At 52.5% G+C, this 25,765-nt stretch overlaps 2 protein-coding genes across 2 annotated transcripts; one reads left to right on the forward strand and one right to left on the reverse strand.

Moving 5' to 3' along the window:
• Positions 1-1,259: 1,259 nt before the first annotated feature.
• SPATS2 (spermatogenesis associated serine rich 2) lies at positions 1,260-22,504 on the forward strand (the record flags this gene model as incomplete). The annotated part of the gene is made up of 12 exons (XM_082011779.1): positions 1,260-1,284; positions 9,123-9,202; positions 9,482-9,590; positions 10,518-10,567; positions 11,736-11,994; positions 12,240-12,452; positions 13,610-13,745; positions 19,176-19,234; positions 19,885-19,994; positions 21,421-21,523; positions 21,888-22,102; positions 22,219-22,504. The coding sequence occupies 12 exons, from the start codon at positions 1,260-1,262 to the stop codon at positions 22,495-22,497; spliced, it is 1,638 nt and encodes a 545-aa protein (XP_081867905.1). The 3' UTR covers positions 22,498-22,504.
• Positions 22,505-23,377: 873 nt separating this feature from the next.
• On the reverse strand, positions 23,378-25,224 carry MCRS1 (microspherule protein 1; the record flags this gene model as incomplete). Its single annotated transcript, XM_082011788.1, is given in 10 exon segments — positions 23,378-23,735; positions 23,813-23,940; positions 24,022-24,109; positions 24,211-24,293; positions 24,390-24,482; positions 24,603-24,631; positions 24,729-24,789; positions 24,792-24,803; positions 24,883-25,021; positions 25,132-25,224. Coding segments are annotated over 10 exon segments (813 nt in total). The 3' UTR covers positions 23,378-23,648.
• Between the last annotated feature and the right edge of the window lie 541 nt (positions 25,225-25,765).

Consider the following 25,765-nt stretch of genomic DNA (forward strand, 5'->3'; position numbering starts at 1 on the left):
CTTCTCAGCGCTGTCATTTCATTTTCATGAGCTGGTGGGTTTTGCTAAAATGCACAAGGTCTCCTGATGTTTACTAAAATATTTTGCGTCTTCAGTTATCTGCATTTTACATATTGAAAGGGCAGTTTTTGTGGTTTTCCCGCTCCATTGTGAATACGGCTTTGAGGTTTTGTGATGGGGGCCAGATCCTTCCTTGGGGTTAGGCGGGTTTGCCGTGGCAGGGAGGTCTCTATTGTTTCCTTACCTTGTGTATCCTGTTGTTCTTTGTTTAACCTGTCATCGCTCTTGATGTGGTGCCTGCCGCCCCTGCTTTCGCTGGCTCCTTAAATTGGGAGCGCCGGAGCACAAGGAAAATACAAGTGTGTAACGCCCCGCGGAGCTGCCCTCGCGCCGTCTCGGCGGGGCAGGTTTGTGTTTCGTGCTCCCTTGAAATAAGCAGAGAAAGAGTTTAAAACTGGGACGGTTTTGGGTGCTGGCAGCGAAGTGAATTTTGCCTTTGCTGGGATGCCGGTTGCATTAACACACGAGAGAGCTGAGAGTTCGCGCCGTCGTGGGTGTTGTCACCGCGCGCAGGAACCACGCTCTCGGTCCACTCTGATGGCCCTTACGTCCGTAACTCCTGGCATTTGTGTAAATGTGTGGTTTTTTTATAATGGGTTCTAAACCTCCCTGGTTCTACTGCTTGCATGCTTAAATTAGTGTCTTACAGTAGCTTTGAATTAAGCCTGTTGAAACTGTACCAAGTCTGTAGGGATCTTGTTGCTTTATATTTAATGTTGCTTTTTTTTCTGGGTAGTTGTTTCGCCATGCCTTTAAACAAAATGCAAATTTTACTCTTAAAAAGCATGAGCAAGACGGCTCTGACAGGCTGGGAGACTTGCGGTATGCCTTGGCTAGTACCACAACAATTTTCTTATTTCCTTTTTTTTTCTTTTTTTTTTTTTTCCCCCTCTTTCTTTTTCAGAACCTGAAAAGACCGATACCAACTGCTGCAGTCAGGCTTCGTGACAAGAAGTTGCTTTTCGGAGGAAGGAGCTGTAGTGCTCTGCTGGCCTGTCAGTAGATTTCTGACAACTCCAGACCCCGTTTGCCCTCGCAGCTGGGATTTTGCCGTCCCAAACCAGATATCTGCCGTTTCCCGCATTGATACAAGGCGGTGTGTGAACTGCAACTGCCAGCTACGTTGCTCAAGGGCGAGGACTCTTTATTTTTTCCCTCCCTCTCCCTGTGTAGCTGGACGCTAGAGCAAACAAGCCAAGATGTCTAAAAAGCAAAATACAAAAGGTAAGATGCATGTGAATGTGCTATAATCAAATGCCAATACACAGCACTATTGATTCCAAAGTTATCAATTAGGAAAGGGGTTAATTGCTTTTGCTATACCTCTTTCAAGGCTGCTGATGTCACTTGACAGCTTATTGTCACTATCTTCGTGACATTGTATAACCTGTTGGGTTTTGTGACATTTTTAGTAGCATTTCAGTTGTCCAGCTGGACAGTTCTGACTTCACGAGTTCCTGTATAATGTTAATATTGCATCACTTTCACGGTCAGATGCAATATTAACATTAACATTTTCAGGAGGAAAACAGAAGAGTTGCGGAGCCCGACGTTTGTATTTTACCGGGGCCCTCAGCTGGTGCACAACTCCCCTCGCTGTGTGGATGGATGAATTTGAGCGGTGTCTGGGTCTCTTGTGGGATTAACTCCACCAAAACTTGGCCTTGTTCCAGGGCAGCCCTCGTCCGCCCTCCAGGTGCCCCATGAACGCCGGGGTTTTGGAGCAGGCTTCTGTCTTGGACTTGCTTGTGGCAACTGCTTACCAGGAATCCAGTTAAGAAACAAGCCATCGCGTCGAGGGGGCATAGCTCAGCTCGGGTCCTTGCCTCTTGGGGATGCGATTCAAACTAGACCTATTGAAATCTTTTTCCTTCGGGATAGGTGCAGAAGGGCAACAAGCAAGTTTGTGAGAAGGCTTTTCCCTTGCTTTGTCTTCAAATACACAGGCTGGTTTTCCCTTTTCCGCCATCGCATGTTAAGTGGCGAAGCTGTTCTTGCGTCAAGCAGCTTATTTCAGGGAGGGATCTTATTTGTCGCCTGTGAAACATGAATTCCAAAGTGTGTGTGTGGTGGGGGGAGAAGGGGGGTTGAGGGTTACGGTTCTCTTTTTATTTGAACTGACTACTAATTAATAATTTAAGGCGAATGGGTTTGACAATTCATGTCCTCTACCTCAAGAGAAGAGCTTTTGTTCTCTGTAGATTTTTTTTTTTTTCCCCTAGCAGCTTTGGCATAGAAACGGTATCTACCTGAGGAGCCCAGCCGTCCTTTGACAGCTCGATCCATACATGATTCAAAGCAATTAGTAACAGTTATGTAAATTATTGTATAGGATAGTTTATGAGTGATTTTTAAAACGCTGTATTTGTTCTGTGCTCTGGGAAGCCTCACTACAAGTCATTAAGAAATTTACTTCTCTCTGATGCTGGAAACGGAGCCCGGCAGCATTGGTGCTGAGTACATACGGGGAGAAAAACACACCTTGAAACAGCAGCAGACAATTAACGTGGCTGGGTAGGGGAAGAGCAATCTGTAGGAGATAGTTGGGGAAAACCGTGGGAAGCTGTAACTCTGAGGGAATTCAGGGGCTTGGCAAATCCCCAGCCAAACGAGAAAGCCGGCACAATTGCTGCTCTCGGTGTTGTTCGGCAGCGTGTCAGGGAGAGAACCTGCTGGGAAGCGCTGGCGTGTATTGGGTTCCTAAAGAAAAGTAAAGGGATCTTGGACATAAATATTTGACACCGAGCAGGAATGCAGAGTAGGCTTTAATTCGCTCCGCCACCGGGGATATAAAATACGCCCTGCTTTGTTAAGCAGGCTCATCTCCCGACAGCGTTGCAGTGGCAATGTGGACATAAGGGAAGGTGAGAGTTAAAGCCGCAGACTCTTCTAGCTGTGCCCTGTCCTGTTCGGGCTGTGATTGAATTTTCAATTACTACTTTTCTGCTGCTCTAGAATGTTAATGTAGTCAACAAATATTTTCCAGTCCTCTGTAAAGCAGTGTACCTTGGCCAGGTAAGGAATGTCTCTTCAGTTTCTCTTTCTTTCTGAAAGCAAAACAAAACCCCTTTGCAGGCTAACAAAGGGCTGGTGAGAAGTGCTGAGAGATAGGGAACGAGACGAGCCTTTTTCTAATAATGCAGAGGTTTTGAAACTGAATCGGAAGCCCACCTGTTTCTTTTAGAAGTGCCACGGAACAGAGTGAACATCTGAGCTACTCAGAAGGGTATTTTTAAGTCTTGTGAAAATGTATATGCAAAGTTTGGGCACAGAATCATGTTCCACTGAATATTACTGGCTGTAGTATTTGAAAGATCTTTAGTCAAAAGATCTGTGCTGAGGAGAAAACAGTTCCATCTGTAAACCAGTCATGTCATTATCCCCATTCAAAATCCGAGTGCGTGCATCCCCACGTAGGTCCACGTCTGGGTTATACTGGATGGCTCATTTCAGCTTTACCATATTCTGTAAGGGATACTTCAGAAATTCGAAGGGAAGGTAGTCTCAGCGATGCCAGATCTCTAAATAAATACTTCCCCAGAGTCTAGTAGGCTTCTTCGTTTGCTGCTGTCTAAAGTGATCTTGGATTCCTAGTGCTTCTGGTTTTCCCCCAACACGAAGCCTGTGCACTCCCTCTCATCCCCCCTTCTGACTCGATTAATTGATTTGAGTGAAAGCAGCCACCAGGCTCAGGAATGACTGGTGACCCCAGGATACAAAGCAATCACATAAATCTTGTTTCCATCGGACATCAGCCACGGTTTTAGGCACCCCAGGTTCCTGAATAAAACGGCGCTCCGGCTCCTCCTCATCTGGATACATCAAGGAGGCATTTCAGTTGATGGAAAACTGTCCTGTGTGAATTGGGTAAAGGCGAAAGGTCTTTGGTATCAGTCGCTGGGAAGGGAGGGTTTCAGCTGGGGTGGTGTTAAGCAGCGGGGGGCCAGCCCGCACGCCAGAGCCTTTACAAAACCCCCAAATGTGAGAAAAATTTCATTTTAAGCTCGTACTTTGTTTAACAGCGCATCAATCAAGCAGAAGATACGGTTCTGCAGAAACCAGGCTTTGCCGATTGGGGTGGTTGCAAGCTATTTGCTCAGTCTGTGCCTGGGTAACTTCTGGTAGAACTGGCAAACCGGGAGATTGCGGAGTTACTCTGCAAGGCAGCGCTTGCTGGGAGTTTTGTCGAAAAATGCACAAAGGCGAATATTGAACGTGTGTTCTGTAAGCTGATAAATCAGATCCTGACTTGCGAGTGAGCTTGGGTGCGGTACGAGGATGCAGGTGATGTCAGGAATTCATGGGAGCTTCAGCTGCATCGCTCTGCTGAGCGCGACGCTCTGGAAACGCGCAGCTTTAATTTAATTTTTCATTTTTTTCTGTGTAGATGGAGATTAGATGGGAGGGGGAAGACGGTGTCCTGCAGTCTGAATTACCTTAATGGCTCTCTGTTTGGCTTTGCTGCCTTAGCTCTGCTGGAAGCTGACTGCCTTGCTTCGCTGCGTGCATGTCCAAAGCGGAAGGCGGAGCGCAGGTTAGAGCTGCGGCTGTGACGGTGGCCGGGAAATGGCAGCGTGCCTGCCGCGGCTACGGCGGGTCGGTGACGCCGTGGGGCCGATTAGACCTGGGCTCCAAGTGCCTCCCCTGCCCCCGGGAGGCAGGATGGGCGCTTGGGAGAGCTGTGTCCGTACGAGTCCCTGCCTTTCTGGCAAAAACACCCTCTTTTTGTGTCGGGCAGAAACACCCAGTTTCAGCAGCATAACTTTGGGCATATTTTAGTTGATTTGCAAGAAGTAAATTTTTATTCCATATTTAATTTTGTTTTGTTTTTTTTCCCCCCACTCTTCCAAGCCCTTAAATGACTATGGCCTTATATTGGGAAGGCAGCCTGCGTTAACACGAGGGCTAACTCTTCCGCTGCCATCCAGCAGCCGTCCAGCCGACGGGTATCTGGAGGGTTTAATTTGCTCACCTCAGAATGGATGCTTCAAATTGTGAGTCCATCTCTTGCCTGTGTAGCCTTATTCTGCCTGAAACAGGGCAAGTTTTTTACTAATTACACCCCGGTGAACCGATCGCTTTCCTATACCGAGTTTGGACCAAGAACGCTGTGTTGCATGCTTAGCCCCTTGAAATCTCTTCGAGAAAATAAGCAAGAAAGCGGCATTTCTTGTCGAGACAAGACTCTGGAGCGCAGCTGCCGCCTCCGCGGGCTGGCTGTGCGCTGCAGGAATATCACAGGGCTGTCCTTGGGGCATTAAAATAGTTTCCACGACAGCTGATTGAGGTACCAACCTCGACTCTGAATGCACCCAGGCAGCGAGCAGGGACAGAAATGGAGCAAGTAGAACTTAGTAACCCAACAGGCCCGCTCAGATGTCTTCATGTATTTTGGGGAAGGGAGGCGTTGGGGTGGTGTGCGGTAGTGATGTTCTTCCCTGTGGTTCACGGAGAAAGTTAGTGTTTCCATGTTCTTTCTGATACCAATGAAACGTTGTCTTGACAGCAGCAAACCCAGGAATATTGATTCTAACCCCAGTTTAGTCCTTGCTTCCCTCTCATTCGTGAGGACAGAGCTTAGCACTGGTACCTCTGTTGCCTGTTAGCAAGAACTGTCCTTACCAGGGAAAAATAGCAGCATGTGTTGGTGTGATTTGTAAGGAAAAGCACAACACGTGAGGGATGTGAAATGCAGCCTGTGGTGGTCTGTTTGCTTCAAGTGCAGTGCCTGAAACCACAGAAAGCTCCCACGGATGTAATCTCTTACGTAGTGCTTTTTTTTGGGGGGGGGGGGAAATCCTGATTTTTCTTTTTTTTTTTTTTTTTCTGATATTTGTGGGCACTTTGGTGTGACGGTGTGACTGCAAGCGCAGACTGATAGAATAATGATATTCTGGCTTCTTTACTCTGTCCTGGGAAGATGCATTAATTCCTGTCCAGTCACCTCTGCAGTCCTGGGCACGGACGTCGTCTCGTTCTCACAATGTGGGGACTGCTGAAGATGCTTGTAATTAAAGCAAATCAGAGATGATCCGAGCGAGCAGCGAGGTGCCATTTCTTTAAGAGCTTTTTATTTCACATTAGCCGAGGTCTCCCGCGCTATCCCTGGGAGAGCTGTCGCGGTTACCGTTGACCTGAAAAGCCACAGAGTCTATAAATGTTTCACGGTTTGACTGAATCTTGATTGCATAGCACTTCAAGTGTATATGCTGTCCAGCTCCCCAAAGCCTGCGAGCGTCCTGGCTGGGGCCGGAGGGTGAACCTGGCCTTTGGAGCGGGCTTTTTTCCCCCCCCCCCCAGTTTTGTACGCTATTTTACTATGCAAACTTCCCGTGAGCTGGCACGTGGGTGTGGTGGGGATAAAGTGCTGGATGGGTTCGGAGGAGCTAAATGCATAGATGTAATCTCGGTGTACGCTTTCGTAAAGTGTGCTCTGTGACGCTGGTTGGGACAAAGTCTGCGTAGCCATCAGGGTGGTGCTTTTATTTCTTTTCTCTGCTGCTTTATGAAACGACTGCCTGCCGTGGCTCAAAAGTGAGCCAGGACTTGGCTTGGCTTGACTTGGGGGCTTGGGGGTGAAAAAGCCCCCCTCGAGGTGTCAGGTGTGAAGTTGTTTTATTTTGTGTGTCCCAGGAAGCAGAGCAGGCGTTTGTTAGATCTGTAGCTTTAATTCTTGCACGTGTTTCGTACAGAAAGGTCTAATTAGCGGAGGTGCGAGAGAGAGGAGCTCATTGATGTTTGGTAGGGTGGGTTCTTCCTGGCATCGTTAGTGTTTCTATTTAAGAGATCCTGTGTTATTAGTCCAATAAATAGCACTGGAACACAAAGGTAAATGATTTGGGATGAATGATTTCTTACCACCTCATTTTTCTGGAGGATGCAGTTATGAACAGAGAAGCAATTAAGGCCGTTGGCGTTGTCTCTGGGGTTTATCACATCAAATCAACAGGGTAGCGCTGCATGGTGTGTGTTTTAATGCAAGAGAGATCCGTCTGAGTGTCCGACTGACTCGTCATGTCAGGCATGACATGCACAGTCTGAGCCCTGGCTTTGGGAAGGAGCTTTCCTTTCCCAAAGGCTGTTAATTCCAAAATCCTGAAGTCACTGGTGGCTGCCAGACTTCTGTCCACGTGGGCATGAGCATTTTAAATTCTGTCCCTTCTTGCAAATACCCACTGTCACAAGAGACCTGAGTGCTAGCAGCCCTTTTAATGATGCTTGGGAGTTCTCAAGGGCAATATCAAATGTATACGGTGTAGTCTCCGTTGCATAATTTTTGCATGATGAACATTTTAACACCAGGAGGACTTGGGCTGTAGCGAAGCGACTGGAAGCCGGAGAAGTGGCTCGGAGCGAGGTGCCGACAAGCTCAGTCCCTTGTAAGACCAAGTGCAAATGGAGATGTGGGAAGGGGATGGGATTGAGTAGCTGAAAATGTGCTGCATGGGGGGAGCTGAACTTCATCTTTCCTGGCACCTGGGTCCTTGGTGGCTGCTTTGCAATGAAGATTTTGAAAAAAGATTGCTAATTCTCCCTCGGTGATAGGAGCCTGAAAGCCATTTACAAGATTAAGGACTAGAAAGTTGGTAACTCTAACTTCCGTGAGCTTGGGAAACTTGAGAAAATCTTGCTCATGGGGCTGAAACGGGTAAGGATGGCGCGAGGAAGAATTTAACCGTTCATCTGTAGCCTTAGTAAGAGGCTGACCTTTCCATCATGTTCACAATTCTGTCACTGTATTTGGAGGCATCTCAGTTTAAATGCTACATCAATGTCTGGGAACCGCGGAAGTCAATGGTGTGTCTCGGAATCGCGTACGAGTTATTTAGAGGAGGTGAGGGAAAGAACATGAATCAGCAGCTTGGAATATCAGCTGAGCTAAAGCAGGAAGGGCAGCAACCGAGCGAGCGTCCCTGCAGAGCAGCCCGGCCTGCTGGAAGGGTCCCTTCCCCCGGGCGGTCCCCAAAGCCCCCTGAGAAGCTTTGCAGAAGAACCGGTGGTCTCGTGCTTCCCTGGCTCCGTGCAGGGCTCGAGGCGTCGAAGCACGTGCCCTCGTAGGAAATGCGCCCGTGGTTGCGAGCTCCCTGGAAAGGGGGTGGTGGTGCAGATTAGGGGTGCTCAGAGCTGCTGGGGGCCTGCAGTCGGCCCCTGCCCTGGGACACACGCTCTTCCCGAGACCGAATGTGGCTAAAATACCGCTTTGAAGTACGTGCTGTCGTAGTAAAACGCATTTGCGAACAGCTATATCCCTTTTCTTTAGCAAACCTGAAATTTAGCCTGCTCAGACCTTTGGCAGGAAAATTGAGCGTGGATTTGTGATACCAGGCACTCGTAAGGATCTCTCGGTGAAATGATGGGGCCTGCAGATTTATGTGACCTTTGCTCGCTGGCAGGGAGCAAACCTGTTGGTGATGGCTGTCTCAATTATGGGTCTCTTTTGGAACATATAAGCATTACCTTGGAGATCATAGCTGGCAGGGAACACAAGCTGCTGGATCTTCAAACCCATTTATCAGTCTGCTTGCCATTTGTATCTCCAGGTGGAGGAAATTGTTAACCACACTGCTCGAAGGCTCCAGCGCTTTTGTTAACCCTTTCTTGCTGGGCTCAGTAAACGGTGAATATGGAAATGGCGGAGCGGTACTGGTCTGGTCTGCTTCAGCAGTTCACTGTTTCACACCAGCCCTGTTGCGGCTTGTGTTTTTTGGCTTGCGGTTTTGATCTGTGGTTGGTTGGTCTAAACTAACCCAGAGGTGAGGATTGAATCGGCTTCTTGAGTTCGGTGGGGGGCATTGGCAAACCAGATTCAACTGGGGTTACCTGGCTAAACAGAATCGGGTCCTTAAACAAGGCTGGGGTAGCATCCGTTTTACTCTCAGCAGCTAATAATCCTCTGCTAACCATATGGCAGAATTAGCCAGTGAACGCCGTACGTTTGCAGGATTTCAATTTTCTCCTTGGCAAAGTAACAGCTCGGAGCCGACCTCTTGCTTCATTTCTTTCTAAACGTCTCTCGATGCCTGTTGTTCAGAAGAGAGCTTCCCTCTCCTTTGTCTTCACAGATCCGTCTGGGTTTATTTTTGATGTGCAGTCCAATACTGTGATGGCCCAAGGAGGAACCTTTGAAAACATGAAGGAGAAGGTAAATGTGTCTTCTGAGACTTTAACTCACCGTGTGCCGTGGAAGAGCTCGTGAACGCTGTATCTTCATCTCCTCTCTGAGGTGAAATATGTTTCTGTCTGGGAGCTAACTGCAGCTCTGTCAGAAGCAAAATTTTATTCAGGCTAAATTGTCCTGGCACATTAAAGTTTTATAAGGAAGTGATCGGTTACGGTTTTTAGACTGCTCGTAGAAGGGTTGCTGTAGGCCCTGTTTGGGATAAAGCAAATGGTTTACATGTCACCGTTTTCCTCCCTCTAGATCAGCGCGGTGCGTGCAATAGTCCCCAACAGGAGCAACAATGAGATTGTCCTTGTGCTGCAGCATTTTGACAACTGTGTGGACAGAACAGTGCAAGCCTTTATGGAAGGTAACTGCGGCTGGCTTCTTGGCGGGGTTTGTGGCTTCGTAACTCGTTCGTGCCGTGTTTATGGACCTACTTCAGAAGCAGCAATAGCCTTTGTGCAGAAAGGGCTGCGTGCAGCAAGTACACCAGGTAGCAGAAGCTCGTGTAGCTTCTCGGCGCATCCGAGTACAGGCTCTATGCACAGAGATAACTAACAGATGATTCTCTTCCCGAGTTTTAGTTGGTGTTTGTTCAACTAGGGGTCAAGGCAGAGATAAGCATTTGATAGCTCTTTAGATAAAGGAGGTTTGGTACTCAATTACAGAAACGCTTGCTCATGTGTACAAAATGGGAATGTCTTCAGCTTCGATAGTTGCTGTTTGTACTTTGAAACCTGGCTCACAAATCTTCTCTTGGGTCTGGCTGGCTGCTGCATTAGATGGATTTTCTGACCTTGGAAAAACAAGCTGTTGCTGGTGACAGTGCCTGTCGCTTCGCGGCTCTTATTTCCGCGCTGGCCAGCGCTGACAGCTGCGCCTTGCCTCTGGCCTACAGAAGGTATGACAGCTATTCCTCCGGCTGTGGGCATCCTGACACTGTCAGCCTCTCTGGGGAGAGAAGGCCAGCAGATATCTGACCCGAACGCAACCTTTGAGTTCAGAACATGCTCCAGCAGGGTTCCAAGTACCTAAACCTTTAGTATGACAGAGCCAAAGAGAAGATTTTTTTTTTTTTTTTTTTCATCCTTCTTTTTCCTGGAAAGAGCTGGCACTGTGTTGTAAGGGAGTAGTCCCGTTCCCAAAGCAAAAATGAAACTAATCCTTTTATCAACTGAGAGAATTGAAACTTAGCTGCAGGAAGCTGGCTCCAGGTATGGAGGCACTTCCACGTGACCGGGAGAGAATTGGCGTGGATGCCTTGTCCACTGCTCATCGCTGCATTTCGTTTCAGGCAATGCCAGTGAAGTACTGAAAGAATGGACTGTAACAGGCAAAAAAAAGGTAACACTTCCAAAATATACTTTGCTAAGGCATTTGCCTTTTCATTTTGAAGATTTAGACTACGGAGAAGAGTAGGCATTCCTCATGATTTAGATGGGAAAATAAAAAACCAAAGAGCAAACGTGTATATTGATGTTAGCAGAACTGATGCACTGAGATAATCACTAGGTTATCGGGTGCCTTGCTGATCAGGGCAATGATTTACAGGGTGACTTCAGTGCAAGTTGCAAACACCATCTTCTTGCCTCCTTTGCATATAATTTAGTTGTCAGACACATTGTGTAGAATGTAGCATCTGAAAAAAGGGTTCTAGACTTTCTGTCCCTGCAGTTGCTTTTATTCTGCTGACCCTCTGCAGGACCCCAAATCCGCACACACAGCCCCACACTGAAGTAAATCTTCACCGGGTCCATTTATTTCAACAGAGCTCTGTAATTCACTGTTCAGATAGTCATGCTGTTCCATTTTTCATCGGTAACCTTTGGAGCTGAACAGCTGCGTATAATGCTGAGCTCTGTGGAAATATATTTCTTTGTCACGTAAGCTTTCTCGAGTGTTTTGCCTAGTTCTTTGCTCAGACCTCTGTGAAAGGGTTAAACAAAGATTTGCAAAGTTTCAGTACTTGATATTATAATATCTAAATCCACCAGGACAAGAATAAAATCATCATTATTCAAAAGGACTCCTTTGAATAAGTGAAAAGCACCAGCACGAAATGGAGAGGGGAAAAAACGTGACTGAATAGCCCTGTGTTGGGAAATGAGGGAGGCTTCATCAGAGCAAGGTCTAGCAGAGCACCCTGGAAGCTGCACCTTGCCAGTGAGCACCCCCAGAAGCGACCCAGCTGGTGCCGTGGGGTCCAGCCACAAACCTCTCCACTGGTTCCCATCAGTTATGCAGCCTTTAGCTGCTAACCAGTGCATTGCTCTTGTTGGCACACCATCGGAGAGGATAATGTATTCGCGCCTCATTAATGCCACTATATCTGTCCTCATTGTTGAATAAATCCCTCCTACTGTTAATAGGATCAACAGCCAGGCTGGCTGAAAAAGCATTTAATTCAGCTACTTTCAGCCAGTAAGCGTAAGCTTAATTTTCCCTTCAGGAATTAAGCTTAACATTTTATTTTTCTTTTCCCCCCTTTGTGGTGTGGATACCTAATCCTTAGAACAAGAAGAAGAAAACCAAACCAAAACCACAAGCTGAATCGAGCCCTGGCCTCCCAGACCCTGGTAAATTGGCGTCCACTGAAGAGGAGCAGTCGGCAAACTCGGAGAAGGGTGGAATTAACGGTTTCCATGTCAACGGCTGTGCCCACGACACGGAGTCTGTGGACTCGCTCAGCGAAGGTTTGGATGCACTTTCAATTGATGCCAGAGAGCTGGAGGATTGCGAGTCTGCTGTGCCAGACATGCCTGAGAGAACAGGTTAGTCTCTCTCAAGTAGCGCAGGAGATGGGCGCCAAGTGTTCAAAAAGCAGAGGAGCTGCCTCCCGCTTTTTGTGTTCCTCCTTTGGTTTGGGTCAGCTTTGAGTACTGGTTTGTCTGGATGGCTCTTCAGGAAAGAGCAGCTCACCTTGATTTCTGATTTTTTTGCGTGTTGTGGTAAAGAGGCGGTCAGTGTTCTGCTGTCCCCTTCGCGTTCCCCTTTAAACGAGTGTGCTTTTCTACAGCAGTGCCTGAACTAGAGAATGGAATAGCAGACTTTGACACAAAATCGCTCACCATGCATCCTTCCCAGAGCCCTTCATCTCTTAGACAGCGGCCTGAGCAGAGGAGTGCTAGCAGGTCTCTGTCCAGATCAGCAGCGAGCAATTCGACTCCTGCGTCCCTGTCTGTAACGCGGCTGGAAGATGTTCCAGTTTCACCTGCAAACAAGAAGCTAGGTAAGGCCCTGAGGGTCTGCGCGCTCCCCGATGTCAGAGCAGGTTGCTGCTGGCCGCGTTCTCGCCGCCTCTTCTGCGGTGTCACTGACGGACACGGTGGTGAGGGGCGTGCTGGACTTTGATTTTAATGCGAGCTAACATGCTTCTTATTATCTGGCCGGTAACTTGCACTCTCCTCCTCCTCCTCCCTATGCACAGCAGGAATCCTGACAGCAGTTTAGATGTAGTGCCTGGAGCGGCAAACCCACATGTGTGAGAGAAGCAGGGGAGGAAGCAGCCAGTCTCGCTGCATATGTTTAGCCCATGCTTCTGTGTGCTCCGTCACAGAGCCTTTAGGTTGTTTCTCATCCTTTGTGAGAATTTGTCGAAAGGCCAGAAGTTCGGACCAGCCCTGTTACAAGAAGTGACAGCCTCCTTCTACTGGATATTTTTGTTCTCTTTCATGTGCTGTCTCCACAGCTGAGTTCTTACGATAACAAATGGGGACAGGAGGGACCTCAGAGACCCCGGCTGCGATCGCGGTTATTATACTTAGCTTAGGGAGATGAGGTGGTGGTAGTTCACCTCCTTGCTGGATGTAACGAGCTGTTGTTAATGTAGCTTGGCAGGGGCCAACTGCGCTCCGGCAAGCTCCCGAGAGCGTGGGCAAGGTGATGTACCCTGCTGGCGAGCTGAGACACGGGGACTGGCCTTGGCGGCGCTGACCAATCCTTTCGGCTCCCGATTTGAGGAAGTAGCCTTAATTTTAGTTTCCGAGATAATTCCCTTCCCCAGGCAAACAGTCGTTTCATCTCATTTAGTGATATGGTGTGTTGGCCTTTGGACTAGACTGCATTTCACTTGTCTCCAGTCCCTAGCAGAAAAGCAACTCAGAGATGCATTTGACTTCTCTCATGTAATTGAAAGTGTGGAGGGACATCCCTGCCCATAGAATAAAATTCTACAAGCCTTGGGAAAACTTTCCCCAATAAGAAAACCTCTCACACTGTCCCTGCTGAACCTAGTGCCTTTGTAATAGGGAAGGGAAAGAAAAATTTAAAACCCAGCAGTGTATAGTTTTAAAATAAGAGGGAAAGCCGTCTTTAGATGTATCACTGCTGGGAGGATTTAGCAGTGTGATTGACATGGCTGTTTGAGTTCACTCTGTCTCTTGGTAGGTTCTAATATTGAAAAATCAGTGAAGGATCTCCAGCGCTGCACTGTTTCACTGGCTCGGTACCGGGTTGTGGTGAAGGAGGAAATGGATGCTTCCATTAAGAAGATGAAGCAGGTCTTTGCTGAGCTGCAGAGTAGGTAAGTTAAATGTAGGGACAGATCCAGGTGTTTAAGGCTTAAGACCAATACATTTGGAATAAGACTTCAGCCTTCCAGTCAGGTTAATGACTTGCTTGTGTTTGCCCTGCTGCCCAAGCGCTGTTCCTTAGCGTGTCATAAAGAACAAACTGGAGCCTAAAGTCCCGTACTCTGCAGTTTTTAGAAGCCGCCTTTGTGGGCAGCTCTCGTCCCGCACGTGCGGTGGGATGTTAATAGACTGTTCGAGGCTTTGGTGTGTCCATCGGGGTCTTTGATGAACTGTGGCTCCACGTCTCTACCAGACAGTCATCCTGACCATCAGAAAGGCGTTTTAAATGCAGATACTAGGAAGAACTTGCCAGATAACGTGCTGTCGGCTAGGTACTGCTATTGGCTGTGCATGAAGGAGAACTGTTGGGAGCTCAGGGTGCGCTAGTGCGTGTCTTTTGGAAACAAACGTTCATATTTGAAATCTTCAAGTTGTGGTTGAATGTAACATGGAAGAGAGGGATCTTTTCGAAGGTACAAGTACACATCAAAGATCATCCTGTGCAGCACTGCTTTAAGCCAAGCTTTTAATACTGTGCATGATGTTCCCTACGAGTGTAACGGGGTCTTTTTTTAATGAACGTCCGTATTGGTTTGGACAAGTGCTTTAAGACGATATTCCGAAAGGCCTAACATCAGATACTCTTGCTGTCTTGGCTGACTGAACCTAATACTGAGAAATTGTTCTTCTTGGTTATACGAATATGCTTGCTTTTGGTAAAGAAATATTCATAAGAAACTGCACAGAGAGTTCTCCTTGCCTGAAGTGAGTAACATTTGACAAGTAACTAAATGCTGCTATCGCATTGAAGGATTAAAGTAGATATTTGGCAGACGTGCAAATCTGTGTCAAAAGCTGTCTGTGCCTGAAAACTGTGTGTGGCCTCAAAGGCAAGGGTGTTTAGTGGTAGTGATGTGGAGAGCTGTATTCAGAAGCCTGTTAACAAATTTAGTTGTTCGGTGTGGACTTCTTGTTGTGCTCGTACTCGTGTTGAACTTTGCCACCTGGAAGTGCTCTCCTGAAGTCAGTGGAATGCTGTCCTGTATTTAAAATTCAGCGTGTGCTAAAAATACTGACACAAATGTTTATGGATGACTTTTAAACTTACCTGAGGAGACTAGACCAAACTGGAGGGGTAGGGTTAAAGGCGTCCGTGTGCCCTGACCTGCGTTTTCGTGCTAAGCGTTGTGGTCTCCAAGCTGAAGCCGGACGTGGAGCCCCCAGCACCTCCCGTCTTTTGGAAAAGCTGGAGTGTAAGGGGATTTACCCTGTCGGTAGCTGGGGGGTTTGTAGTCCTAATTCAAGTTTGTTTTTATGAGTATTATTTCTTACTCTGTAAGTGGCTTTGTCTACTGAGTCAATGCGGATACTGATTCAATATTATCACTGTGTCCAGCCATCCCGAATTTTTGTGTGAAGTTTTTTTGTCTGCCTCTATACAGTTACATCATCTGTAAAAAAACCTTTCCCTGGTGTGGAAAATGTCATTCACTTGGCTAACGTGTCTGGTTCCGTGTAAGTAATTCCTCGCCCTTTGACGTATGTTATCATCTACAAAACACTTGCATCATGTTCGGAAAGGTTAAAGACTCAAGTCCAGTCCGGCAGCATTGCTCCGATAAGCCGAGCCCGCAGCGGGTGAAGCAGGACGCGTGGTTCCGTGAGCGGGGTGGCGAGTGCCTGCCTGGAACGGGGCCACCGGGAACCTCCTTCGACAGATGCCAAGTGAAAGAGGTGCCCAGCAGGATGCCAGGTCTGTGCAGCTGATAAGTGGTGACTCTGCATCTGGGGCCGTTTGGCTCTGCAGAGAGAGATTTACTTTCCTTTTCCCGAAACTGATGCAGTTGCCAGTGAGCTGAGATGTAAATTGCACCTTCACATTTTTTTGATTTGGTTTGTTGTTTTTTTGTTTGTTTTTCCAACTCCCTTCATGACCCAGAGAATAATTAGTGTATTTTCAAATCCTACGGAAGAAGGCAGGATCTGCTAGTTAAATCCTCTTGCTGAATTGCCCCTCCATCTGGCTTTCTACCAAAGGAAAACCTAGTTTCAAAGCAGGTTTGTTCAACTGAAACAGGATATTTAAGTAGCAAAGCTTGGACTGGTTTAACTTCTGCCTGTCAGGGCTGCCCTTCGGACATCCTTTTAACCAGTGAGTCTTCCTAGAGTTCTTGACCTTCATCTTCTCTCGCTAGACAATGTGCTTATCTTAGACTTGTGGTCTGTAGGTAGGTGAGGGTGAAGGAGACGACTCTAATGCTGGGGTCCTGCCTATCTCAATCTCCGAAATTCATCCTGTTCGAGTGGCAGATGTAGCAGCAGCTGCTTTGGATTCCTGTTCTGAGAGGATTTGCTCCTCTGGGCTGGAGACGGTCGGGTAACCTGAACTAGGGAACCCTGGTAGTCCTTAATTTCCTGCATATTTTGGTATCTGCTGACGGGGAAAGTAGCACATCAGGAGAAGCAGTGCCTTTGTGAGTCGTGTGGGCGCTGAGGTGGGTGTGGGGCAGGGTTTGAGGTTTCTCGCTGCCGAGATCGCCGCCTCGTGCTGCGGATAGCCCTTACTTCCTTGTGGCAGAGCTGCCAGCCACCTTCGATTGCAGTCAGTCTCTGAGATCGCTGTGTTTCAGCCCCAAGGAGGACTGACCCCCAAACCCTCAGTGTGTTTGTGCTGTTGTCTTTCATGAGCAGACATCTTGCAGGCCCTGCTGGACCGAGCTGGCTTGCAGCTGAGAGCATCTCTAACAACGGTGGGGGCACGACCGAGGATTCGGCATTATTTCATCTTCAGGAGTTACCGGTTTACCTCCTTCCCCATTTTTCTTCCTTGTGCACTTCTTAAATGTCCTTTTCTTAAAGCCTAGTCCTTCTGGCAGGGGCAGATGCGCTCTCCGTCCTGCATGGGATCTTGCCCCAGGACAGAGCGATCGAGAAAGGAAGGCGTGTTTCCGAACGGATCCGGCAGAAGGAAGCGAGTTTGATGTGAAGCCGTGCAGGATGGAGGAGCGCTGGGGTCTGATCTGAGTCACTCATCGCACGAACCTCAGGCAAAGACACTTGACCTCTGTTCCTCAGCCAGCCCAACTGTAAAATTGGGTAAAGGACTCCAGCTGAGCTCTGCTGGGTAAATTAAATCACAAAGAGACGCAAGCTATGATCTGTGCCAAGGTGCGTGCGCGTGTGCCTGCAGCCTGGCGCAGAAAGCCCAAAATGGCCCATATAAAGTGGGTGTTGGCTCTGCAGGAGCTGGGCGTGTGCCTGTGTGTTCAGGGATGAGGTGTTGGGGTAAGGTGTAGCGCAACCGGGTTCTGCGGCACGAGAGCCATGAGGCTGTTCCTGTACTTGAATTAATCGTTAAGGCCGCCGCAGTCGCAGCTGTATCTCTCCAAACTCCGGGGGATTCCTCCTGCCGCCGCCGCGGCTCCGGGCAGAAGGCAGCTGGGGTATCTCCCTTTATCCTGCCCCTCGGTGTTGCAGGGCCAGGTTGAACCACTCGGGATGGCTGGAAACAAGGTGAAGTCTTATTAGTGTAGCTTTTGACACGCGTTGTTGTAATTGTGCAGTTGGGCTGAGAGTGCCTGACCTGGATCAGGCCCCTGCTGTGCTACGAGCAGAAACAATTCCTGCCCTGAAAAGGCAGATGGACAGAGCGATAAATCAACAGAAGAAGCCAAATGTCAAAGCTGCTGCTCAGAGGGAATTGTTTAAATTGATCTTGCTTCAGCCCTCTCTGACATGCAGAGGAGCGGGAGCGGTGGTTTGAGTTTGCATTTCAGATGCTCTGTGGTTTCCCTTTCAGATGGCCCCTAAAATAAATAGCCTTCCCATCTTCAAGCAAACCTTTCTCGCTAAAAAAGCCTGTGGTGGGTGTTGAAGGGCTGACCCCACGCACTGCTGATACCTCTCCGAGTACCATTTAGTGTCTGTGCTGCAAGTATCGTGCAGCTGACACGGGAGAGGAAGACTCTGCTTTTATATTTAGAAAGCAGAAACTGAAATAAACCCTATTTATTAATAGGCTGGATGTCGAACGCGCTCCAGCCGCTGGCAGCAGCTGAGCAGGGGTGAGCTGCAGCGGTGCAGGGCTGAGGACGTTGGAGGCGTAGCTTAGAGGGAAGCACAAAAGAAGCATTTGCAGGGAGGATGTCTGCCAGGGTCTGGCTTCCTTACGGCAAAGAACAGAGCTGCGACCAGTGCCTGCCCCTGTCCAGAATGGGAGGACTGGTATTTCCTCTCCTGCTTCCATTGTAACCCGAGTTACTGGGTGTGCACATCTCCGGGGGCAAGAGCCCTCTTTGCACAGCCGGTGAGCAGCGGCGATGGGGAGCTCCCCGGATGCTCTGCCTTACTGGAGGGTGCTCGATCGCCTGGATTTGCTAAATTTGGCCAGCCGGTAGCTGTGCGGTTCTGCTTGCGTAAAGGCTGCCGCCGTGATGCCCGGGGGAATTGCAGTCTCATGGCAACAGACACACTTGAGGCGAGCTGGAGCCTCCTGGCGAGGGGAGATGCTTTGCTGTGACCCACTCAGGTGTTCCCTCCGTGGCCAAAAAATCCTCAGACCGTACGAGACTCCCGGATCGTGGACCTGCGTGGCTCTGGGTGACCCGCCGGCTGCGTGGTGGCGACTGGCAGGAGGTCGTGTCCTTGTACCTGCTGCACGGTGTGGAAGGGTGTGCACGCTCTTGCGTGGGTCCTGCAGCCCCGTGGGGATCAGCAGGGTATGTGCCTCCCGAGAAGCGGCGCAGAGCGCCAGAATTCAGGTTTCTGGATTAGTGGGACAATTTGGTTGGCTTAAATAAGCTACCGAGGGCGTAAGAGCGAAGCCTTGCCGTCGGATGCCTTCACAGCGTGGCACCCGAGAGGCTGCCTCAGAGGGGACGGCTGCCCAAATGCCCAGAGTCCTACTGTTGTGGCTCCTCGTTCTGCCCCGCCACTCATTAGTGCTGTGTTGTGAGTGCCTCGTTAAAACATTGCGCCCCAGTTCTCTTCCGCGATCAAGGCCAGCGGAGCGCAGCTTCCCCCGACACCGCAGCTGCCGCTCCCTCTCCCCTTGCCAAGGTGGCTCCGACTTTTATCAGAGTAAGGTGACCGCGCACCCAGCGGGTTGCCGGGAACGCTGTGCCGCGCTCTGCGCTGACCCAAGCCCGGCCAAGTTTGACGCCAGCGAATCCTGCACACAACTCCTCAGCTTCCAGAACAAAAGCCGGGGCCCGGTGCGTGGCGCGGCGCGCTCCTGCCGCCATCTGCCGGTCTCGCCTCGCTGGCCGGCACGCCTGGAAACCCTCCCGCCGCTGTTCGTGCAGCAGGATTTCCTTGTCCTCTTTGTTTAATACTAAATCTCTTCCCTTTTTCTGTATATTTTATTTTTTTTTTCCCCCCAGCCTGATGGATCGCGAGGTGGCGTTGCTGGCGGAAATGGACAAAGTGAAAGCAGAAGCAAGTAAGACTCTGTCTTTCTACCAACAAGTGCCCACCTGAAGAGCTGCTGGTGTTCCTGCACTCTTCAGACAGCCCCCCTCGAAGCAGATTTTTGTGATTTACCTCCTGTTCGCATTGTTCCTAAATACATGGCTCTGTGCCCAGACAAAACTTGCCCTGATCCTTGAGCTAGCCATATATACGGCGACTAGATTGTGTTCGCTGCCCGGTGCGGCTGACGCAAACCATCCTCTCTGCGAGATGAAAACGGCGCTCCTCCATGGGAGGCCGTTCCCAAAAATCTCAGCATTCCTGGTGCGGGTGGGAGGTGATCCACGGGGACACCCACACCAGCAGCACCGAGCCCCACCGCCGAGGGGGGAGCGAGGAAGCGGTTGGCCTGGGGAGAGCGGCAAAACGTCTGCCAAAGCCGCGTGTCGCGCCGCTCGTCGAGTCAGCTTCCAGCTCAGGTTCGGTCTCTGTCTGGAGACGTAAATCGCTGCGGGAGGCAGCGGCCGGGGCTGCTGCGCAGCTGGCACAGCGCTGTCCGGGGGGACTCGCAGCAACCTGGCGCTTACCAATAAGGTGCTGCGTGCCGGGGCTGGGCGCTTTAACTCTGGGTAGGCTGGTTCGGTGTCGACGCTGCCTAAGCTGTGGTGTGGTTTTTTTCAGTGGAAATTCTGGTCAGCCGCCAGAAGAAGGCAGAAGCCCTGAAGAAGATGACTGACGTGGCAGTGCGAATGTCGGAGGAGCAGCTGGTCGAGCTCAGAGCTGACATAAAGGTGAGCTTTTCACTCCGCTGCTGTCTAATCCACCCTAGTCCTAATCTCACCCAAGGGTGGCGTTGCAGGAATCATGCAGCCGCCACCTAGTCCGTGGTAGGAATTATGCGGTGACACCTCAACAGGGCCTGGCCCTGGGTTCCTGCTCGAAGAAGAAGAGTCACCAATCCGCCAAGTAAATAAGTGGTTTATTTATCCAACATGCAGAGCAGCTCGAGCTGGTGCCTCCGAGGAGGGACCCCCACCCCAGAGCGTGCACCCCAGTTACACCCATACCACCCAGCACCTGACCCCCGAGTGCAATCCCTTAATTCTTCGGCGGTCACTTGATTACTTACTGGTTTTCTAGGTCGCGGGGCTGGCCGCCTTCTGAAGTTACCTCATTGGAGTTGTTTCCCTGGTCCTTATCCTCTTAATTCCGCTTGTATCCACTGGATTCAGCGAGTTCTGTGTTTGCAGCATTAGTTTTATCAGAAAGTTTATTCTCGGGCAGCTCTTGCGGCCTGAGGCTTCAGCTACTTTAGCTTCTAGCGCAAAGCAAAGCTATTAATCCTAACAGTTCTCAACAGTGGCTTTGTTGTAACCTTCTGAGTTTCCAAAGCTTCCGAATGCAGTTTCGTGTTGTGTGCAAGCTTTCCCTTGCGCCCATGGTTCTCGAATTCACCGCCAGTGCTCTGTACATGCAGCCACGCAGCGGGATACCGGACACCTTACTTGAAAATATTTGGTTTGTAAAAGACTGACTTCAGCCAACAACCGATCATCCAGACATTAACCCCGGTGCCTGCAGCCCGACTTTCAGCCATCGTGAGCTGGCAGAGAGCAGGGAACGCGGCAAGGCTGCGGCTTTGCGCTCAGAGCAGCTGTGAAAACCTCCCGCGGGCGCAGGCTGACCTCTGCCTTTTCCCCCCAAATGGGGAGAGCCTGCCCGCTGCGCGTGACTGACTTCTATAGTCCGTAAAACGCTTCTGCACTCCAGCACGCCGACGCCTGCCGCAAGAGGTCAGTGCGAAGTTGCATTAATTAAACTCCGGTTTGAAAACTTAAAACTGCTCACCCCCTGTAGCAGGATTAGTGCAGCCGAGAAACCTGGTGCCCCCGTGGGCGCCCGGAGACCGGGGCTGTGCTGGTTGCACAGACCAGAGACGGGCAGAGCGGGGCCGCTGCCGGATTGAGTTAACCTGTGGCTTGGCTGCTGGGGCCTGGGGAAGGCTGTTTGTGTATGGGTGGAACCCACGCCGAGAAAAAAATCTGCTTTTCCATTTCTGTGAGTCGTTGCAGCCATCTGCCTTCTCACCAAGTTTTTTTTTCAAGCAGCACCCAACTCCGATACCTGTTCCTGGGCCGAAATGGGAGGCTTTCACCTCCATTTGCTGTTCCTGTGCACAGACTGAATTAACGTGTGCGTTTTGCCTTTTCTGTGAAGCACTTTGTGAGCGAACGGAAGTACGACGAGGACCTGGGCAGGGTGGCGCGGTTCACGTGCGACCTCGACGCGCTGAAGAAGAGCATTGCCGCGTTCGGGCAAGGTGAGCTGGACGGCCGTCGGGGAGGAGACGAGGGTTCGGTTGCTGCTTTGCTAGCCCTGCCATCCTCAAAACCCTCCACGTGTCCCCCAAAATGTGGTAGCAGCGGGACTGGGAGTGTTCTGCTTTGGGCATCCGTTCCCTTTATGGCTGAGCACTGGTCCCAGTTAGCTGAGCCTTTGTACCGGTCACAGGAGCAAAGCTGTGTCCTGCCAGAAAAAGCTCTGTTGTCCCCTTGAGCCTTTGGCTCCGGCCGTGAGCCGGCTCCACGCCGGCCATGCTGTAGCTGGCAGGGCCCAGGCGCCGGAGGGCTGAGCAGTCTGGGTCCCGGCTGCAGAACAGAGAGTTTGGGGTATTTCTCTTCCAGTTTCCCATCCAAAGAACAGCTACTCCACCCGATTGCGGTGCAGCTCTGTCACCGCCACGTCCCTGAGCGCTCCCAGCGCCACCTCTGCTCCCTCCACCCTGGCGTGTGCCTCTGCCTCCGCTGCCAGCCTTACCACGGCGAGCAAGAAGCCCTCGTCCTCGGCGGAGGCGGCCGTGGGGAACGCTGCCGGCCGCCCTCCCCAGCCTTCGCGCGAGGTAACCGCACCCTGGCGCGGCACGGGCGTGGAGCTGGGGGAAGCTTGCTCCGCGTTTGTGGCTCCCGGGCCTGGTCCCTCCCTGCCCAGTGCCCACCCTCTTCTTTTCTTTTCCAGGGGAGCCGGAGAGCGGGAGTGGGGCCCAGGGCCCAGGGCCAGCGCCACATTGGCCCCCCCGTCCCCGGGCGCTACGACAGTGGACCCCGGCACCGGCCCACACCGGGCCAGGCCCGGGCCCGGCGGCAAACCTCACCCCCGGTAACCTCCGCTGGCACCCCCGGCCAGCCTCAGCCCCCCGGCGCGGCCCGGCCCGGCCCCCCACCCTCGGGCACAGAGCCCAAGGGGCTGCCGCAGCGTAAGCCCCGAGCCAGTCGCCAGGAGGGCACCAGCGCCTGAGGGCCCCGGCCGCGTCCCGCGCCGGCGCCGGCCTGCGGGCAGCTCCTAGCTCGGATCCTGGCGAAGGAAAGTTTACACTTCTCGGTTGTCGTGCCATCGGGTTGTTTTTTCTCTTCTCCCTTCCTTCCCCCCTCGTCTGCTCTGTGTTTTCCTCGCGCCTGTGCTGCCGTCTCGCAGCGGGTTCGGGCCCCCCCGTGCTGCCCTCGCCCCTCTCCCCTCCAGCGACCACCTTTGTCGGCAAAAGCGCTGGCCCAGACCCAGCCCCAAGCCTCTTCTCAGCTGGGCCGGTGCCCACCCGTCCCTGCTGCGGGCAGCGAGGGCGAGGCCGGGGGGCTGGGGCTGCCCCCCAGGCCGTGGCGTGGGGCTGGGGACCTGCACCCTGTGCTGTTCTCCGGGTGTTGGGGGGAGATCTCTTTATTTTATTCCCGCCACCTTCCTGCCCTGCCCTCCCTAAATTAAACCGATAGCAATACCAAGGAGCAGAGCTGAGCCGTGGCGGCACGGGGCAGCCCGACAGGCATTCGTTACAGCTGCACCGATAAAGCCGATGTTCATGTTGAATGTCGCTGTCGGGGCCTTGTGCCTGTGGCGGGGGCGCGGGGGTTCCCTGCCTTTGCTCCCCCTGTTTTTCTTTCCCTTCTCTTTTAATGGGAGTTGGTCGAACCAATTAAAGAAACGACACCCACCTTGCGGCTCTTCTGCTTCTGTCCCCCACCCAAAGTGGGCACCCACCCAGCCCATGTCTGCTGTGGGCTGCCGCTAGGTCAGGGATGGCAGGACTGGCGGCGGCGCAGTGATGTCACCGATGTCACCCTGTCTCCTGGCAGCGCACAGCGCTTTCCTGGACACCACTGCCCGCTGGGACGCGTGAATGCACCGGCACCGGGCCCTGCCGGAACAACTGGGATGTGGGGCGGTGCTCAGCGCTGCGCACCCCTCGGAAAGCGCCCAGTCAGGGTGGGGGCAAACACTTTATTGGAAGGTGACAATCTCCAGCCCCGGGGCTGGGGGCAGGAGGGACCCAGCACCCACGGGGAGGTGGCTGAGGGGAGCCGGGGGGCCCCATTGCCGAACTGGGGCTGTGGGGACCCCTGCTCCAGCCTGTAGGGGCCAGTGCCGGGGGACGCGGCCGAGCAAGCCCCCAGCCCTCGTCACTGCTGGGCCAGCTTTGCCGCCTCTGCCTTGATGAGGGCAATCAGGTCCTGGTTGATGAGGAAGACGAAGCGGAGACTGGCGATCTGGGGAGGGGGCAGAGGGTGAGCAGGGTGGGCCCCCCGGCACCCACCGGGTCCCCCCCGCCCGTGGCGGGGCTCACCTCCACCACCGAGTTGTTGTTCAGCTTCCACTTGTTGCCGCCGAGCACGGGGCGCCCGTCAATGTAGATGGGGCGGCGGCCCTCATTCGCGATGAAGAAATCCCCGTTATTCTTCAACTTGATAACGCCTGGAGAGGGAAGAGGGGGTGAGAGCAGGGGGGAGCACAGCCCCCCTGCTCCAGAGCCCTCCGGACCTGCCCCAGCCCTACCCTGCTTGCGGGAGATCTTCCAGGCCGGTCCCTCCAGCGCCAGGTCCACGTCGATCTGGTTGTCCTTTGTGGCTCTGCCCAGTGTGATCTGGAGGGGAGAAGCATCAGGGGGCTGTGGGGAGGCCGGGGGGACCCCCGGGGAGTGGGGGGCTCTGCTAGGGGTAGGGGGGGCACAACACCTGCACTCACCTCCCGGGAGCGCATGAGATACCGCACCATGCGGCCCCGCAGCACGGCCAGCGTCTGGCTGTCGAAATCCGGGGAGCTCATGCCTGCGGGAAGGAGAAGTGAGGGGTGAAGGGACAGACAGACGGCTGGGGAGACGGTGGCAGGACAGACAGACGGCCCCGCCCGTTCCCAGCTCCCACCTGTGATGCTGTCGACCAGCACCTGCCACTTGTGCAGCTCCTGCTCCAGCTGCCGGATCTCCCGCTTCTGGCGCCGGTCGGCCACGGTCAGCTCTGGGGAGAAGGGAAGAAGGGGGCTGGGGAGGGCGGGGGCCGCCTGCCCCCTGTCCTGGGCGGTCCTGGGCCTCTTCCCCGCCCGTTGGGGCTGCGCACATGGGAGCGGGCCAGACTCACCGTGCTCCAGCACCTCGTCCCGCACGTCCCTAGGGAGAAGAGGCAGGATGAGACCCTGCCACCCTGTGCCACCCTGTGCCCCCCAGCACGGCCCCTATCCCCACCCCAGCCCCCCAAAAACCTCACTTCAGCTTGCTGTCGTCAAGCATGTCCTCCGCATCCGAGAAGTTTAGCACTTGGTCCCCTTGGGCAGCGGCTGCACTGGAAGGAGCAGCAAGAGAGGGTGTGAGGGGGCTGGGGGTGCAGGGGATGGGGGGACAGGGGACCCCCGGGGTCTCACCGGTCTGGTCGTCCAGCAGGTAGTACTGTTTCATGAGCTGCCAGTGGAGCTGCAGGGCCTTGGCTGTCCGGGACGGGTAGAAGACATCTGGGTGTTTGTGGAGCAGCTCCTGGAAGGTGTCGAGCGTGGGCTGGCTGGTCTGCGGAGGGGAGGAGGGACACGTGGCACCAAGGACCCCCATCGAGAGCCTGAGGCCTCAAACTGGAGCCCCCCGCCCTGCAGCCCGCTCCACTCCCAGCTGGCTCTTACCGATCCCACCTTGTTCAGCAGCTGCTCCTCGGCTTTGCTGAAGAGCACTTTGCTCTGGATGGCGGCAATGGCCTCGGGGTGCAGCTGCCGCATGGCCTGGCAGGCCAGCCTGGGGGGGACGCGGTGTGAGAGCCCCCGTGGCCCCCCCAGGACAGCTCTGCCCCTCCGGACCTGCCCCGCACTCACTTGGAGATGATGGGGTCGTAGAGGAGCGCATACCACCGCTCCTGGATCTCCCGCAGGTTGAAGCGGCAGCTGAACTTCACCCCCAAGTGCACGGAGGTCAAGTCGTTGGTCTAAAAAACCCGTGGGTGAGAGGCCAGACCCTGGGGGCCAGCCCCAAAACACAGCGGCAGCAAATACCTCCCTGCAAGGGTTCCCAGGGGACAGGCAGCCCCCCGGGGCCGCTACCTGCAGCACAGCGTTGATGAGCAGAAGGTCGTCAGCGGGTTTCCAACGTCCCAGGTCCTTCGTCACCTGCAGAGGCTGTTTGCTCTTCTTCATCCGCTTGGCGAGGCCGGGGGTCGGGACCGGGCTGGGCGCGATGGGGGTGGACACGGACTTGGAGACCTGCGTGGGCAGAGATGGGGGGGGTCAAGGTGTCTCTGAGCTCCCCAGACCCCCGGCCAGCCCC

Source organism: Phaethon aethereus, assembly GCF_964289735.1.
Source record: "Phaethon aethereus genome assembly, chromosome: 29".
In the NCBI taxonomy this organism is placed as follows: Eukaryota; Metazoa; Chordata; class Aves; order Phaethontiformes; family Phaethontidae; genus Phaethon; species Phaethon aethereus.